Genomic DNA, 16,698 nt, shown 5'->3' on the forward strand with positions numbered 1-16,698 from the left:
AATAATTTTCGTGACACATGGATTTAATTTGTCACCGTCGAAGTTCGTCTATCCGTTTTACCGTGCTGTTCAAATGGTGCTGATATAATATTATACTCAATATTAGCATTCGAATTACGCTGCGAAGCATACGCAACGGAACGATGACGAAATGAAACGGGCCTAACGCGTACGATAAACTCACCAGTGCTCCGCACACTGATTTGCAAATATTTATCGCTCTTTGTCAATTCGATCAACTAAAAAATTTCAAATCGCATGCGAGCTGCAGCTCGGCTGGATAGTCAAAGCTGTAAATATACATGTTCAAGCAAAAAAGACAATACATTAGCGTCGAACAATTGACAATATGCTGAAAAAACTTACAGTCGAGTCTACTATAAAACGACTGTATAAGATAATTCTTTCAGGGCCCTGAAATAAATTTTCGTTGTATAACAGTAACTTGATAAAATATTGTTACAGCGACTATTTTTTTTTTATGCTTATTGTTAGTGGTATCGCATTGCCAAAGATAATCACGTAGTTAGTTGGATTAGGTACCGTTTGACTATAAAACGTTGTTGGCGCAACCCATTTGCTGTAAAAAGTATGAGTAGAACCAATTACTTAATTTACTCAATCCAAATGGCGCTTGTGCTTCGGGCAAAAATATTTATTTTTCGAGCAGCAATAATTCTTTAATTGAACCACGAAATATTTTACTGTGTGAGCTTGGATAACTAGTCACATGTCATATATAGCCGTGACTTCATGTGATCTACAGTACACTAGACTGCCAATTTTAAACTTTACACGAGAACGAATTCACTATTTTCCAAGTGACTTGAATTGGATTCATATCCGAATTGAAACCACGTTTGCACTGCTCCTGATAGTTGATCTTTCTAGCTACAGAATATAACGTATGTGTATAACAGTCTTAAAAGATAATTTACGTATATTTTATAATTGTGACAAATATTTTCATATTCAACATATAGTTAACGCTGGCACTACTTTTCACCGTCCCTTCTTTAACTATGAAATATAATATGGATCTAGTTTTACCAGTCGATTTTACGGTCTGTATAGAATTATGGCGCACTTAACTATGCAGATATATAATTATATTTATATGCTGAGGCAACTTCGGAATATCTCGCTAACAATCACGACAAATAGTAAATCAAACCGCAATGTCGTGTGTCACTGTAGTAAGGAGCGTAAAGTGCTCACTACTGATATAAAATTTAGTAATCACGACAAATATGTTTCATAGTATTTTTAAAATTAGGTCAATAACAGAATATCTGCAAATTCGATATTATACACGTGGTTCACGCCATTTGGAAATAATAAATACGGAATAATATAGATATCTATCATGAATGATTGATCTGAAGAATTAGAAAATAGTTGAATAGATCGTGGAACCCGTTCGATCATGCATTATCGGCAATTCGTCACAGTAACTTCTTCGTATGATAATCGCTGTACGTATTTCTCGCAGTCGAAGAATTGTGAGTAACACAAAGTGTCTGACGATATTTTTGGTAAATCGAAACACTGCATGCGTTAACTTATTTAATCAGCCATTATCACGAAAATCTATCAGAGTTCGTTATCAGGACAAGAGGTTTTTCATGCTTGATTTCCTCATACATCAATAATATACGGAACTTAAAAAAAGTACGATTCATGAACGTTTGATCGTAGTCAGTCGATTCAAACTTCGTCATTAGCCTTCCATGTGTTGCATAAAAAATTTTCCATGAGATATTTGTATTGTGTTTTAGTTAGTCAAGCTTCTCTAACAAATATTACAAGTCCTTCATCTCAATATACGCAAAGTCCATATGTCCTTGAGATATAGTTGTCACAATTATTAATTCTTTTTCTTTGCGAATGGAAGATCCGAAAACACATTTTTGGGTATAGTATGAATAAACAAATAGTCGCGTGGTCGCGACATATATAAGTAATAAAAATATAAGTAATATAATTTTCGTTAGTCGAATCAAAGTTTTCCGCGTGTCAAGAGTCAAGCGCCTCCTTCAAAGGATGGAAAAATGTTGTATCGGAAAATCAGCAGCAACGGTTTAAGCGAAATAAGTTCTGGTTTCGAGGAACTAGAGTTGGATGAACATAATCCGTTGTGCCACAGAGAGGACCTGGGCAGAGTTTCTGCCTTCGGCCAATGCGACGCCGCGACGCGTCGGTGAAAGTCCGAGTAATGCATAACGGCCGTATCCTGTTGTCCTTCCCTTTGTTTAACCACGCACATCATGTGTGTGTGTGTAAGAAGGTGCAAATGAAAAGCACGCTCGAAACTTTTCGAACATCCGCGCAAATCGATATTTCGGAATAAATAATCTGTAATCTGTACTTTGATATATATATACAATGTGGATTCCTGACGACAGGATGATCCGTCCTCTGGTACTATCGTTTAACGCGCGTTCGCCAGGGCGACCAACCGTCGTGAACGTAATTTACGTTCAAATGAGTATCAGTGTTATGAGTCAACGTGACCTCTAGGGGTTCTGTCAAGGTTAAATTTTGAGAAATGGAGCCGTAATGGTCCTCTACGTTCTCGTCATCGGCTCCGGAAGTGCTTACATGTGGCAGGAGAAAATATGCGCGAGTAAACATCGCAGAGAAGGGTTCTCCTTATTAATAAATCTTTCACTCTGTACGGACTTGTGCCTTAGGTAAATGGCCGAGTGATGCGATTCGTCATTTGTACCTTACGGAGTGCCACAGGACTTCAAGGGATTTCACGGGATTTGAAGAGTTTCATACAATTTTATAAGAGTCTGGTGTTTTCCATCCGATTCTCGTGTTTCCGGATTCATTCTTCTCGCTCACCAGATCCCCACAAATTGTTTTCAAACTATTTGAGATGTTTTACATTACAGTACAGTTACAACGCGCTGATCTGTTCACCATACTTACAAAAAATTTGTTCTTATTCGCTCTACAATGGAGATTCCTATATGATTTTTTTTTTCAGACGACCTCGGAAAATCTGCATGGACAATAAAATAAGGCAAAAAAATTAGACTTGGACCAAATGCACAAGAATTCGATAAGTTCGAACTTTTTAATTGTAAAACCTTTTTCCAAATTGTGGATATCTTATCTTGTGTCGTTCAAATTTGTTGATTTGTTAATGTTGATTCATTCGCGTATCAGAAGTACTCGAATTTCATTAGAAACACTCAACCTTTCAACATATCACTGAGCTTCAGCCCGATTGCTAACAAGACGACACACTCGCCGTCGACTTCTCTGATTGGTCAGTACAGTAAACGCGTGTAATCTCCTAGATTTGACGAATTGTAATACAAGGGATTGACACTGTCATGGTTGTACACTCAGTTATATCAACGCGCATTGAGTGAAGTTTATCGTAACGAATCCCACTTATCGGTGCGCGATTTGCAAATGTCAAATCCTTGCAGAACTTTTAGCGAAAACGCAAGCATTTCAGATAAATAAAGTTATGTATACTCACAACTCATAAAATGCACAGAGTATTCTTGGGTGTACGTTAACCTACTCCATAGGTTAAACAAATTCCTGATATGCTTGAAATTCGTGAACATTCATTTGCACCAAAGTATTTAAACCTGCAGCTTGTACCGCACTGATGATATTGCAATATTTTTACACTGTGTACAACTTTCTCTACAAGTAGCACAGATTGACAATTTTGTAATTCAATTTGTGAATAATTTTTACTGAAAGACTTTGGAGGGAATGGGCTGTTTAAATTTTCGTCTAAACGATCGTTCGGAATTTCAGGTACACGATTGCTGGTGTGGTTATTTAGCAGAAACACATACCTCAAATCAACTGAATTGATTACCAAAACCCGTTATAGTCATCGTGCAGCTTGGCTCAGTGAAATCATATTTGCTCAGGAACAGAGAGGTTAAAACAAGAGTTAAAACTTATTCTTTTTGCGTCGGTTCAAGTTCGCAAACATGATTCTGCAGGGAGTGAATACCCTCGATAGGATTGCAGTAACTTTGTTTAACTGCCTAGCAATTATGAAATGAACACTGTTGTTCGATGGAAAAATTAATGAAGTATATATCAAATGTTTCAATCAAAGAAGAACTACAATATTTTGTACATTTGCTACCGTTCCAAACAGGTAGTAAGTTCAACCGTATCTGTTCCGACAGACGGGAGATGAGAAAGATGCAGGTTCAAGAAGTTTTCTACACCGTTGGGTCTACAACAAGGTAACAAGTATTTTATACTCTCAAGTCAGTTTTAGCATTATTCAAGTATTTGAGTTCTAATAGATAATCTCATCACCATCGGTGCTGAAATCAAAAGTTGGTTGGATTTTTAATAGAATCGTCAGAATATTTGGTTACTGACAAAACATGGACACAAGTAAATGCCGCGTCACATGATGAACAGAGTGTCACGACTAAGATGTTGATTCATCTGTATACAGCTGTCATAATTGAACTATTTACTGAAGTATAGCTTGATTGGCATAAAAATACTTTGGCAAACTGCGTATTCGATGTACCGAGAGGATCAATTCTTCTTCTTCCGTATGACTATATCCCGAAGACGATGTGCCAAGGTACTCTAAGTTTAGGTACTTCTGACTGGCCTCAGCAGTTTCAAAAACTGTAATGCTTCTGTGATACTTGCTTTCTTCTCCACTAATGGCTATTATTACCGCCAGTCTAATTGGCGAACGTACTCTTTTTTATTAAATTTTTATTGTTTGTTTCAATTTCACTTATTTTCAAATGCTTTACTCACTCTAAATTTCACTAGATACCTTGTCAATGAAAATAATGATTTTTCCCGATACTGAAAGTTATTATAACTAACCTATTCTTGCTCTCTCATATAACTATTGCAGAAGTACGAAGGTAACCAGAGAAAATTACTTCAAATAATCCACCAGACTGTACAAATACAAAGTATAATTATATACACGAGTCAACACGAGGGTATTGATTCTAAAATTATCACATGCAAAGAAGTTTAAAACTCTTAATTCCAATATAATGAACACTCAATTTGTAATGGCAATACGCCGAATCACTAATACGTATCACAATATATAATCAACATTCGAAAAATTAACCAATCATTATTTGGTCTTGCAATGCGGGAAAGAAGTTTATACGTCAACTATTTAAACTCCACCGAGTACCGAACAATTGCCGCACATTTTTATACCATGCTCTATTTTGTGAAATCGAATGCGATGTTCGATTTGCGAGATATTAATTTGGATTGAAAATATGTTCACTCACGGAATTCCAAAAGGATGATCAAAAATAAATGTCAATTAAGAATCAAATTTTTTATTTGTTTTGATCTACAGTTTGAAGAGAGACGATTAAATGTTTGGCTGTTTTAAACATTGCTCACGTGCGAGCTCACGAGCTAGTCTTGCTAATTTGACACGAGTCAGAAAGACAGCAGCAAGTTGTACGAAATAAGCATGAATTACCATGACAAAGCGAAGGATTCTGACAAAAAGTTAGCAACTGATGTGATCTATAGTCGAACTTATGCTCGCATTATGTATAATACCGCATGACCGATGTAAGAATAAAGTTCATTAGATGCTCAAAAAGAAAAACGAGAAAGAATCAGTAAGTAAGAATCTTCGTCGTCGAGAATCAATACAAGTAAGAGAATTGGTTTACGAAAATGTAGTTTTATACGTTCCCACTCAAAATCTTGATAAAATCAAAATAAGAATCCCCACTTACGCTAATGCCGTTGACTAACAATAAGATGGACTATCGTAACATTGTTCGTCTGAGAAAAAAGATATGAAATTGAAATTTGAGGACCTTAGAATGCATGTAAAACTTTTATCATCATCTCAGTAGAAATTTGTAGTAGATCTGAGTTTTCCACGTTCCCAAAAAATGGATGCTTGGCTGAAGAGCGGAAAAATTTATAAGAAAATTGGTTGCACAATTTCAGTCGGTATTTTTGTGAAATTAAATGCATTCGTATATTATGTCTGCACAAACTATTAAATTACTTGGCAACACCGACGTCTATGGATCCCCGAAAACTCGGTCATACACGTGACGACGTCTCTGATTGTGAGAATTAGCAAGCCATAGATGATGCAAAGAATAATAAGGTACCTATGGAATAACGTTTGCATTTTTGCAATTGATGTCAAGAGTTTGGGGCGAGCCAACATTGATCAGCTCTTTAAAAAGCCTATTGGAATTTATTTGTTCTGAATTTTATTCACCGTAATACCTGTAACGTAGAACTATACAGCGTATGGAATTCAGAGATAAACTTTGATATGCTGCGTATGCTTAAGCTGTCGAATGTCGGATTCCCCTCAGCTTTAGAATCAGGCCGCAAAATAGCATGTTTCGACTTTAGACGGAGGCTTTCGCTAGTTTGCTCGACAATTAACACCGCTAAGATAATAGTACGGTTATGCAGTGCAGCGGTACGCATTGTGCATACAAATAAGTAGGTATTTACGTTAATTCCATTTAATTATTAATGCTAATTGAACGGGTTAAACGAATCAAATTGTTTCAGCCCTTGATTTGCACACACGATACAACGATCTTCTCCAGTAAGTTAGCTTTATTCATATGTCAAGAATATGTTGATCCGATGTTTTTATATTTATTTCAAGATTAAGAGTCGGTGGACCAGTTATCTTTTACTTATCCTGGATGTATTTTTTCCTTAACCCCTTCGCCGTCTGTGACGCATATGCACGCAAAAAAACAGAGCCGTGTCACCAGTATTTACCGCGCGTATCTACGCATTTAGATAAAACAATTTGTGCTCTTGCCATATTCTTAAAAAAAAAAATCCTGCCTGCAGTTTTCGAAGTCGATGAATTCAAATATAATACAAGAATTTTTAAATTCTGCGATCACATTCGAATTTAGCAACCGCAATAATCATCGAATAACGATCTTCGCAGAAATTCGTACACCTGGGTTCTCGAGGTCGCTGAATCCGAATATGACATGAGAATTTCAAAATGCAAAATGATGGATCAATATATCGGATCAAAATTTTTGTCCAGGGAGAATAAATTCAGGGAGATTTATAAGAACAGTAGAATTCTTATCGAAAAGGGTACCTCCTACGAGTTGTGGACGTTGCAGAAATTTCGATATAATATTTGAACTCAGTGGCCTTAAAAACATCACACATCAATTGTCTCAAGAATCCGCGGCGACGTTTTCTGAAGTTCAGTCCGCCAATTCAGATCCGTTACTTTGAATGTTGAAGTTCTGATGTCATATTAGAATTCAGCGAGTGCGAAAACGGTGAAAACCGAGATTAATAGACGATCAGACAAACAGCTTTTTTCAAACACGGGATGCCGGTAAACCTAATTTTCGGTACACATCAATATGAGGTAAATTAAAAAAATGTATCATAGGCGAACATGTTTTCACTTACGTTGGAGGATGTACCATGTTGAGTAGTTCAGACGGGGAAGTAGGTACCCTGCGGATAGTTAGCTTACGACCGTCGGAAGATCCCATACCTATGGAAGCAAGGGATCGTATGGAAACGGAGTCTGGGAATGGTTTTCCCGACTGACTCGCGGCGTCGGAGAAAATTATCGAGGCCCAGCTGGTAGCCGGGTGATGATTGTGCTGATGATGGTCATCGGCGGCCGTGGATTTGAGGGATCGCATGCTCGGATAGCGATGCCGGCTGCCATGGAGTTCGATTCCTCGGGTTATTCGACCCCCGGCGCCGTGCGTTGAACCGTCCCGATACAAACGGGGCTCAGCCTCCAAGGCGGCAAGACGCGATTGCGGAATTCTCGCGGGTTGCTTGGCGTCGTGAACGCTGTCAATCGAGCTGTTCCCACTGCTCGATCGCTTTATGCCGTTGTTCGTCGAAGCTATGCTCGACATGCTCGCCGGTGTGACCATTATTTTGCGACTTCCAGAGCTGAGGAGGCGACCTCTTTCTCTTCCTTCGCTCGGCGAGTCCGAGTCCGGATCTTGCTGATGCTGGTGGATCGGCTGCAGACTCACGGCGTCTGGGTCAGCGTCTGAACCGTCCTCTTCCGGCATAGTGCTCATCTTTCGCATGTTGTTTTGTTTACCGATCACATTCAGCCGGTTGTTGTTGGCGTGTTGCTTGAGAAGACTGGCTTTGTTGTCGCTGATCATCGTTGCCCCGTTACCGTTCGAATTCGAGGACTCCATTTCTCAGTCTTTCATTTCAACACGAAATTAGCAATCTATGTCGGTTCCGGTGTAAGACGATATATTTATCTCGACGAGTAAACGGAAAAAAAAACAAAAAACTACAATCTCGTTTATCAGAAGTATCAGCGCGGTGTTACGTATACGACGTCTCGCAGTAGCCTGCGTTTGACCAATCTCTCGACACTATCGAATATTCGAACACATGGCAATAATATTCCATACAAGTGAAAGATCGTATATTTTTTCTCGATATCGAGATTGCCGCTGTCGATCTAGTGCCGAATGAAGCAGGCTCGTCGTCACAATACGCGGCGATGCGGAGCGTCGATCGCTTGAGTCATGGCTCTCAATGGTGTAAAAGACATCATTACGCCCGTTACAGCACTCACCAACACTCACGTGTATGCCCGCCTACACCTGTCGACCTGATGGGAATCACCAACGGACCGTCAACCAACCACCCGGTAGTCGTCCGTCCAACTGACTGACTGACTGACTGACTGACTGACTGACTGGCAGACAATGAATGACGGAGGAGAGCGTCGCGTTCTTCTCCCTCCGTTTCCCGTGCAATCCGGAGCAAGATAATGATATTATAAAGCGCGCCTGCGGCACCGTTTCCTCGTCCCGGCGAAGAGACGGACGCGATCGTAGCAATCAGCAGAGGCGACGAGGCCGCCGCCGTGCGCCAACCGCGCCTAACTAATAAATACAATATTCACCAGTTGCGTAGTTCCCTTTCCTACATGTTACAGAAGCGGGCATGCATGCATATCTGCGTGCGATCGACGGGCCCCAACGCTTCTTCCTTACCTCACTCCGCGCCAGCTCTACGAGTAGCGGTTGAACACCTCGTCTTCTTCGACTTCTCCGAAGTCGCTGGCTGCCGCCTCCTCGTACCCTCCGCGTCACCTTACTCACATTGCCTCCCGGTTAACGCCACCAAGCAACAGGTACTCGCAGCTCGCTCGGAAACACTTGTATGATTCTACGCATATGCACATGTGCTTCGTATCAACTTCGTATCTACTGGGTGTGTACGGAAATTTCGTTCGGTTGGCGAGACGTCGGTGTTGTTATTTTGAGAATATTTTAAATTTTTATACTAGCACGCTTGTATCGAGATAGAAGTTTTTGAAAGTACTGAAACTGCGAACGAAAATCTGTTGATTGATGCTCCGTTTCAAATCGCTTCATTACGGCGAAGAAATTTAGCAAATCATATCGATTTTACTCTACGATAACTCGTTTAATTCAGAAGACTATTATCTACACAGTTACGGAAATGGTTTTTTTTTATCGTGTCGCCATCGTTGAATTATTCATTTCACAACATTGCACCGATATTGATTGTGTTTAATAAGTAGCAATATTGAATTGACAACTGAAAATAAACACGATCAATTTCAGTAACTTTGTAGGAAATTGTATTCTAAATAAAACGAACCATCGTACGGTGCAGTCGAGCGAATCTACTAGATTTTTAAAAATTTTGAACCGAATTGAACGAAATATCGATATTTGTACTTTGATTTGAAATTCCAGTATTTCCTTTATTTTGCATTTTCAAAGAAAACTCTGATAAAGTTCCGGAAAGCTCATACCTCCGATCAATTTGTAATTTAGTATAACCATTTATTTTGACTTGCTGATCACAAATACAATAGTTAAAATACCCGAAAATTTGATTTTCAAGTTCAAAACTCACAAGAACTGATTTTTAAAATGTTTTTCTGTTTTTTTTTTGATAAGTTTTGATCACTTTACCATCTTTGGGATTCCGTGTATACTAGCCGTGAAATATCGACTTAAATCCAAAAGGAATTCAGCCATGTGGTGGGATTATTATTTGTTAACTCTCGGAGTAAAGTATACTCGATCGTCACCGCAAATAATTCCACTGTTGCGTGCCGCAGCGTTTGTGTTCGATAGATATAATCACATATCGCTGTGTCGCAAAAGATATCATATGCGTGTACTGCAGATAACTTTGCCATTTCAATAAATTGTACACCTATACGAATTTCATCATGAATCCTTTTATAACATTTATAAGTGTGCCTATCCCAAAATTCTTGTAATTGAGCGCACACGGTATGTCACTTGAATTTATGCTACCAATTGCATATTGACATCACGCCGAAAGAAAATTTTAGTTGTGGTTACTATCCAATAACGGTCCTTGAGTACAGTAGAATCTTCCTAAACGCATACAATCGAGACCGGATTTAAACGAATATTTCCCCGCTTCTTCCACCAGCACCCAATTCATCCATGCGTATAGACCAGGGTGATACTGTACTCGTTAGCTAAGTGCATTTTTATATCTCCCGCCTAAAACCTTTCTAGCATTTTTACACGCAGCATCATCGTTAATCTTTTCTGTTTCACTTTTTTCGCTGTATTCAAGTTCCAGATGTATTATAATAAGGAGTTACCATAAACCACATATGTAGTTTGAAAGGGGGGGGGACTTAGTTTGCGATACATGGTTTTATAATTGATGCATTCCAATTTCCAATTTATTACGTAATTGCAAATTGATCGGAACTTTATCCCAAATTTTTGTGCCATGCACGTTGAAAAAAGATGTGAAATTGATGCTTTCAATGCTTATTACCTATTATGTCCAATGAATTCCTATCCTTTTACCTGAATGCCATACATTATCACATAAAAAAAATGTAAACTTGAGAATCATAATCTAATTATATCTAATCTGGTGTCCAACAAAACTCATTTACTAACTTTTATTAACTAACTTTGTTATTATTATTTTATTAAGTCTAACTTTTATTATTTGCTCTCACATAATTTTCAAAAAAATTCCCCGCAAAAAAAACAAGCGTTTCGGGCACTTGAGCCCCAGTAAAATGGTGCCAAGATCAAGTAAGTGTTTGGAACAAGCTGATGGTTATTCAAACGAATTGACATTTGCCTTTGATTCCTCCTTAATTGCTCCCAATTGTTCTATTATTTTTGTTAACTACATCAGCGTGGCTTTAGAATAAATCGAGAAAACCCGATAAAGGACTTTCCGCGATGCAACCTCTGGCCGAATTCGATTTGATACATCGGCTAAACAAACGAATGGAGATATGAAAAATCTGATAAGTGCTATTAATTGATCTGGAACCACTCGTAATGTCTCCGCAAGATTCGTAATTTGTCAAGGGGTTAGTCACTAAAGCAGTAATTGTGTCACCCCTTACTGTAGTCATTTTGCAATCACTGTTATCACGTTCTAACCGTAAAATCGTCGTCAATCTAACACTAATTTTTTTAATTGTAATCATTTTTACTCATATCATAGCCATTGTGATTACAGTAATCATAAAATATTCAAAACCTTAACAATATGAAATTTGAAAACTACGCCTATACTACTTACGATTTTAAACATCGATTATCTCACCGGACCACGTGGCCGCCAGTCAATAGCCAGATCCAGATCAGCAGTCTTCGCTTCTTCAATCCGAACTGACGCGACGAACACACTATACACCACACCTCACTATAAACAATTTGGATTCTTCCGACTCTCCTCCGAGTAAATTAAGAGGCATTGATCAAATCACCCTCCGAGTTCCGTCAGACAAGGTCCGGAACAATGGTTATAAACAAGGTGATCGTGCCCCATATCTGGTGCAGATATGTAACAAAATGGGAGGTAACGCGGGAAAAATTCATGCAATGAGCTTCGCAAAAACGCTCAAAAGTAATGGTCTTAACCCCTTTCCGTGCCATTTAATTCGACAAAACTCGGGCCCAATGGTAACTCGTGACTAACTCTCGCGACGTACCGATAGGAACTGACATTACGACCGTTATATTACCATGTTTATGCCCACGAGCCTGGCTCGTGATGTTTATGTTTGGCCCGATTATCTGTTCACGAGCCTGGCTGGTCGTATTCATGTTTGGGTCAAAATCTTCATCCCGAGTCAGACTCGTTAAAGCACGGGAAAGGGTTAAAGACATCTCTAACATCAAGGTCTCGGGTATTAATCGCTGTAATATCTATTTCAAGAACGTCAAGGATGCTAATTTCCTCGTGGAATAAGGCATCGATAAATGTAATCCGGTCTTAGGGGCATACATTTCCGACGGTTGCATTTTCAACAATGGACTGCCACATAGTCCATACTGATAATATTGTGATGTGGCCAAGGCCTTTCTTCTGAACAATAAACAATAATAAAAAAGATTTCAATACTCGATTGATTTCAAGGCATTACACGTATTACGATTTTAGAATAATGAGAATGAATGTGATTATTTTCTTACCTGTATATCTTGAACAGAGCTACTCATATAACTCATAGACAAGCTCTATGAAATACGCTGCACGCAACGTATCAGTTACTGCCGAAAAACGAAAGATTTTCTTCGTCATTCCTCTACTGTTGGTCTCATGCTCTTTTTAATGTCTTTTTCGCATTCCGGAAAATCCAATCAATAAAACAAGAATCCTGCAAAACGATTCTGAGACGAAAAGTTTCTGAGCTTTGAAAATCGCAAAAAAGCAAGATCAGCTGTTTTGGATTTTTTTAGTCGAAACTTGGCCGATTTTGAAAAATACTTAAATCAATTCTTTGATGCATGATATCGACGTAATTTTGCAAGGAGAATCGATTGCGCGCAGTCCGAATACGCCATCAGCTAGACTTCGTCTCACTTTTTTAATTTCTCCATTTCTTCACACTTCCAATTACAGATCCTACATTTTTAAATTCTTCGAATAAACATATAATTGAGATCCATTGATCTAACCACTTGGGTTTCAACGCGCGGTATTTTGCCATTGCACCGGTACCCATTTTCATGAGCGACTTTTCCCGCCGACGACGAAGCGCTGGTGCGTAAAGTTGCCATCGCGTCAATTTCACGCCTGCGAAAATCCAGTCCATAGCGCACATGTTGAGTTTGTGAGACATATGCTTATGCGAAACATTATAAGCAGAACTCCACAAATTATATGGAAAGCTGTGAAAGTAATGATTTACAAGATTAGTAGTATTTTTATTAGCATTTTATTAGATAAAATGTACAGTCGTTTCTATTACAAGTAAGAAATCTATATTAGACTAATTCATTTGACTTCACAGTTAATTAAAGTTATTATAATAATAAACTATTCATATTTATTTAAAAAATAGATATTTATATAAATCAAATCCTCCAATGGCTGAAGGTAAAAGAAGGAAAGAAATGCGTAGAAAAGTTCAATGGTAGACATGACGTCGTTTTACGTAAGTCTAGTTAATGGAATAGGCCATCACCATAGATACCAATTAAATCTCCCATTATTCGAACAATATGAGAGAATTAGGTTGTATTTTTTTTTTTTTTTTTTTACGATCTTACATTTTCGTTGATTACTGAACCCATAGAAAAAAAAAAGAAAAATTAGCCATTGGAGGAGATGTATTGAGAAATGCAGCACTGGCCAAGACGCGAATGGTCAGTAACGTATTCCGTGAAATGTCGTAATTTTTTTCTATCAACCCCTATTTAAACTATATTAACACAATTATTCATCTCTACAGACTTATGACAAATGATAGTCCGGAGATGGTTCAGCTACAGAATCTGTAGTGAACAACGGATTTGGAAATTCTGGGGGATGCGGCAACGGTCCTGCAGTCTTTGGCTGACGACGATACGCCATTAACCAACAGGAGACAGCAATAGCTACCGCGACTAGTGCCAAAAGTGCAGTAATCACTAATGAAATGATGAATCCAACCATAGACACGCAAATATCTTCTACACGCTGAGCTGAGGGAGCTGGAAATGATGAAAAATATATCAATTCGTGAATATTGACTTACTGAAATCGATTTTGAACAATACTTCGGAAGAATCGATAAATTATAACTTCGTAAATTTACCCTCGGCAGGATCTGCTGTAAATCGTTCTTCTTTTCTTTCAGCGGTAAATATAAGATTTGATTGAATTATTATTTCTTCTCGAAGTTGTCCGTAGTCGTCATCTAAACTTAGTGCAGTGTCGTTTGGATCAGGTTCCACATCTCTGCGTCGTCTGCCAAATGCATTATAGCCTCGGCAATTCACCTATCGATAACAAGCGATAATTGACAAAACGATACATTGTTAAAAAGGGTATAAGAACAGAATCAAAATAAGGGTTCGAAAATTACCGGTTGACATTTTCCAAAGCATACGCGAATATTACACTGGAATCTTATATTGTCGCTACTAGGGAATTTGAAGGCGTTAAAACTAGCCCATAAAGATCGACCGTCTGGGCCATGCACCCACTCGCCAAATATTGTTGGATCGGTTGCGCAACCATTTTCATCTGTTACCACGTATTCATTTTCCATGTTGTCCTCCTTAGTTTTAGCTACGCAATTGCGAGCGAATCCACCATAAATTGCTGAAATACATGCATAATTTATTGTTTCTAATACGTGATTTCACTCAAGGCCTATTTTGCCAGTCAATGGATTAGTGAAGTTTCGCATATCGTTTTTGTTTTCGTCTACCAGATCACGAAATAAATTCATCTTTCGGTCAGAAGAGTTGTCTATTAGTGCAAAATTAATACATTTGTGTACGTAGTGCATGTATAGTTCGTCTTTGTAGGATTGAAAATTAGTCCGATACAGATTAAGAAATATGGTTGTTAAATTATTTATACACAAATATGAATTAACACGAAATGCTAATCATTTGATAAAACGATAAGGGTTATTAATCGTAATTAATAAACTGTTTACTGGATACCTTGTAAAGAAATTTGTTTTTAATTTGTGAGTGATATAGAGTTGTAATTTAATAAATTAACTGTATGCCAGTTTTTTGTGCTTACTTTGGGGTTCTACATCAACTTGCAGTATAAGATTATCTCCGATCTCAGCTGAGCTAATTTCATTGCCATTTTGAGAAACGATTTTCATTACACACATAGGTGGAGGTCCAGTGTTAGCAATTGTGCCTGCGGTGGTCAGCATTGAAACATTGAATCCAAGAGTTACAATTTGTTCTCCGGTTTGGTACAGGCACTTGATATAGTATGCTTGTGCCATTGAAGTCATAAGTTTGGGATGCTTCTGAATAACCAGTACAAAACTAGCTTGGCCCTATAACGAATACATTTTTTAATGAGCATTGCGCGTAAAATTTCTTTTTATAATCACAAATTATACAGTAACAAACAGAATGTACTTACGTTGATGTGTACCAGTCCACAATTACCGAATGAAACCTTGAATACTTCTAATTGAGGTAAAGTATCTCGTGGTGTAGAGATGACACGATGACACTGTTCGTCTTTACTGTATCCCTTGACATAAATTACTCCATTGAAGCCTCGATCATTCATTCGAACTTGAACTTCTACTCCATCAGAGAGACACCTGACTATTGTTGATGCTGGGAAATCGGTGCGGAAGTTGGTAGTCCTGTTATATACTGCGAAAAATGCAACAATAAAAATATACCTCATCTGAATTTATCTATCTTACCGTTTCAAGGCTAATATAAAGAATAAAGAGACCGAAGATCGTAGAGCAAAAGTACTTCCAATTTCAATAAAGACTTCCCGAAATTTGCACACCTTATTTATGGAGTTCGCTAATAATTATTGAATATTGGTTTAGTGATCTAAGCTACAGAGGTAATTGGTATTAACATGTGTGATGAAAAAAAAGCTGGCATATTTTATCAGAAATCGTGTTCAAATTGTGCCTCCTGTCTCATTTTCTCTGGGTAGTACGCAAGAAACAAATATGAACATACTGCAGTCCCCATTTGCGTCTCTGACGTAGCCATTAATGCAGACGCATTCAGCTTCATGTTTCGTCACATTACAACGAGCATAGATGCCACAGTTTTTGTTGTTGCATGGGTTTTGACACGTATGTGTAATTTGTTCACAATATTTATCGTCGTCGCAATCATTGTCCTGCATACATTTTGATATTCCTCCTGAAAGCGATATATTCAATCGGATTATGGGTAGATTCTTTGGGAAAATGCTCACTGAATAGTTATTAACTATAATTGTAATGCCGGTGTAAGTTTACATACTTGCAATGCAGTTTCCATTCCTATCTAGATAATATCCGTGGTTAGTATCACATATGCAATGCCCGTACTGATCTATCACCATTCCTCTATCTAGAGCGCACTCGCAATAACCTTGTTCGTTGATTTTCATACCAGCTTCGACGCGGCAGGGTACGCAAAGTTCGTTTTCATTCTTGGCAAAGTCTGGCTGACAGACGCATTCGCCTTTGTTGTTACGAATTTGACCACGTTCAATTGGACAAATATTTTCTGGAAATAAGAGAAACAGTTACTTCACGTGGTGCTGTAAATTTTGATCACACTAAATATATTCATTCTTATGCTCTTTGTATAATAAATAAAGTGTCGGTGAAGAATCCTTAGTTTGCAAGCATTGGCGATGTGCTATAATTACAAGCCACAGAGTTCGGTGCATTGTTGTTAAGACAATCTGTAT

At 38.2% G+C, this 16,698-nt stretch overlaps 2 protein-coding genes across 5 annotated transcripts in view; both read right to left on the reverse strand.

Annotated features, from left to right (window-relative positions):
* The window catches only part of LOC124178737 (sodium- and chloride-dependent GABA transporter ine-like), a 33,346-nt gene extending 24,488 nt beyond the window's left edge, over positions 1-8,858 (reverse strand). The window contains exon 1 of one of the 2 annotated variants that reach the window (XM_046562321.1): positions 7,438-8,858. In XM_046562321.1, the coding sequence (XP_046418277.1) occupies positions 7,438-8,201 (764 nt within the window). In that variant the 5' untranslated portion in view covers positions 8,202-8,858. The remainder of the gene's footprint in view (positions 1-7,437) is intronic. The other variant, XM_046562320.1, reaches the window with a different exon arrangement.
* A 4,363-nt stretch (positions 8,859-13,221) lies between these two features.
* The window catches only part of LOC124178732, a 132,964-nt gene continuing 129,487 nt past the window's right edge, over positions 13,222-16,698 (reverse strand). For all 3 annotated transcript variants that reach the window (XM_046562302.1, XM_046562301.1, XM_046562303.1), the window contains exons 181-187: positions 16,263-16,511; positions 15,972-16,160; positions 15,403-15,644; positions 15,043-15,313; positions 14,369-14,607; positions 14,099-14,282; positions 13,222-13,994 (exon numbers count right to left, since the gene is read on the reverse strand). In XM_046562302.1, the coding sequence (XP_046418258.1) occupies positions 13,756-13,994; positions 14,099-14,282; positions 14,369-14,607; positions 15,043-15,313; positions 15,403-15,644; positions 15,972-16,160; positions 16,263-16,511 (1,613 nt within the window). In that variant the 3' untranslated portion in view covers positions 13,222-13,755. The remainder of the gene's footprint in view (positions 13,995-14,098; positions 14,283-14,368; positions 14,608-15,042; positions 15,314-15,402; positions 15,645-15,971; positions 16,161-16,262; positions 16,512-16,698) is intronic.

This window comes from Neodiprion fabricii, chromosome 3, assembly GCF_021155785.1.
Source record: "Neodiprion fabricii isolate iyNeoFabr1 chromosome 3, iyNeoFabr1.1, whole genome shotgun sequence".
Lineage (NCBI taxonomy): Eukaryota > Metazoa > Arthropoda > Insecta > Hymenoptera > Diprionidae > Neodiprion > Neodiprion fabricii.